Source organism: Penaeus monodon, chromosome 28 (assembly GCF_015228065.2).
Source record: "Penaeus monodon isolate SGIC_2016 chromosome 28, NSTDA_Pmon_1, whole genome shotgun sequence".
NCBI classification, from domain to species: Eukaryota; Metazoa; Arthropoda; class Malacostraca; order Decapoda; family Penaeidae; genus Penaeus; species Penaeus monodon.
The window spans coordinates 26,113,295-26,113,857 of record NC_051413.1 but is presented as its reverse complement, the minus strand read 5'-3'; the positions used below and the strand labels follow the sequence as shown (position 1 = coordinate 26,113,857).

Below are 563 nucleotides of genomic sequence, written 5' to 3'. Positions count from 1 at the left end.
GTGGCACCAATTTTATGGCAAAAATGATGACGACAACATTACAGCTGAGAAAAATGTAATGGAAAGCTTTCTGAGAGAGTGGTTACAGCAAGCCTTCCATTATATTTCATTAGTTGTAATTAATCACTTGAAATAAGGATCCAAGTTGTTTTATAATATATATTGCTTAAAAATTTAAATAATTTTTTCCCCTTGGTTTTCTCTAGTACATTATTTCATTAGTTGTAATTAATCACTTGAAATAAGGGTCCAAGTTGTTTTATATTATATATTGCTTAAATATCTATAATAATTATTTCCTATATCCTTGGTTTTCTCCAGTGCATTTACAAACAGGTATGTACTATTAGAATAGGCTATATTTACAGTCATGATATCCTTGTCTTTTTCAGTGCTACTTATGTTAAGGCTGTAGCTGACAAGCCCATGCATCTAGAGCTGCAAGGCTCATGGACTGTCAGTGTAGGGGACCAGGACCAGTGTGTCCACCTGTGGAAATATGCTGGAGGCTACTCGGCCATCGATGGAGCCAACAAAATCTTTACCAGTGATTCTGTAAGCTG

The 563-nt window shown here is 35.2% G+C and overlaps 1 protein-coding gene across 1 annotated transcript in view; it reads left to right on the top strand.

The window, feature by feature from the left end:
* Positions 1-563, top strand: part of LOC119591443 (protein NipSnap-like) — a gene marked incomplete at its 3' end in the record, with an annotated part of 10,976 nt that overhangs the window by 8,608 nt on the left and 1,805 nt on the right. The window contains 1 exon segment of the mRNA XM_037940184.1: positions 393-555. Coding sequence (XP_037796112.1) covers positions 393-555 — 163 coding nt within the window.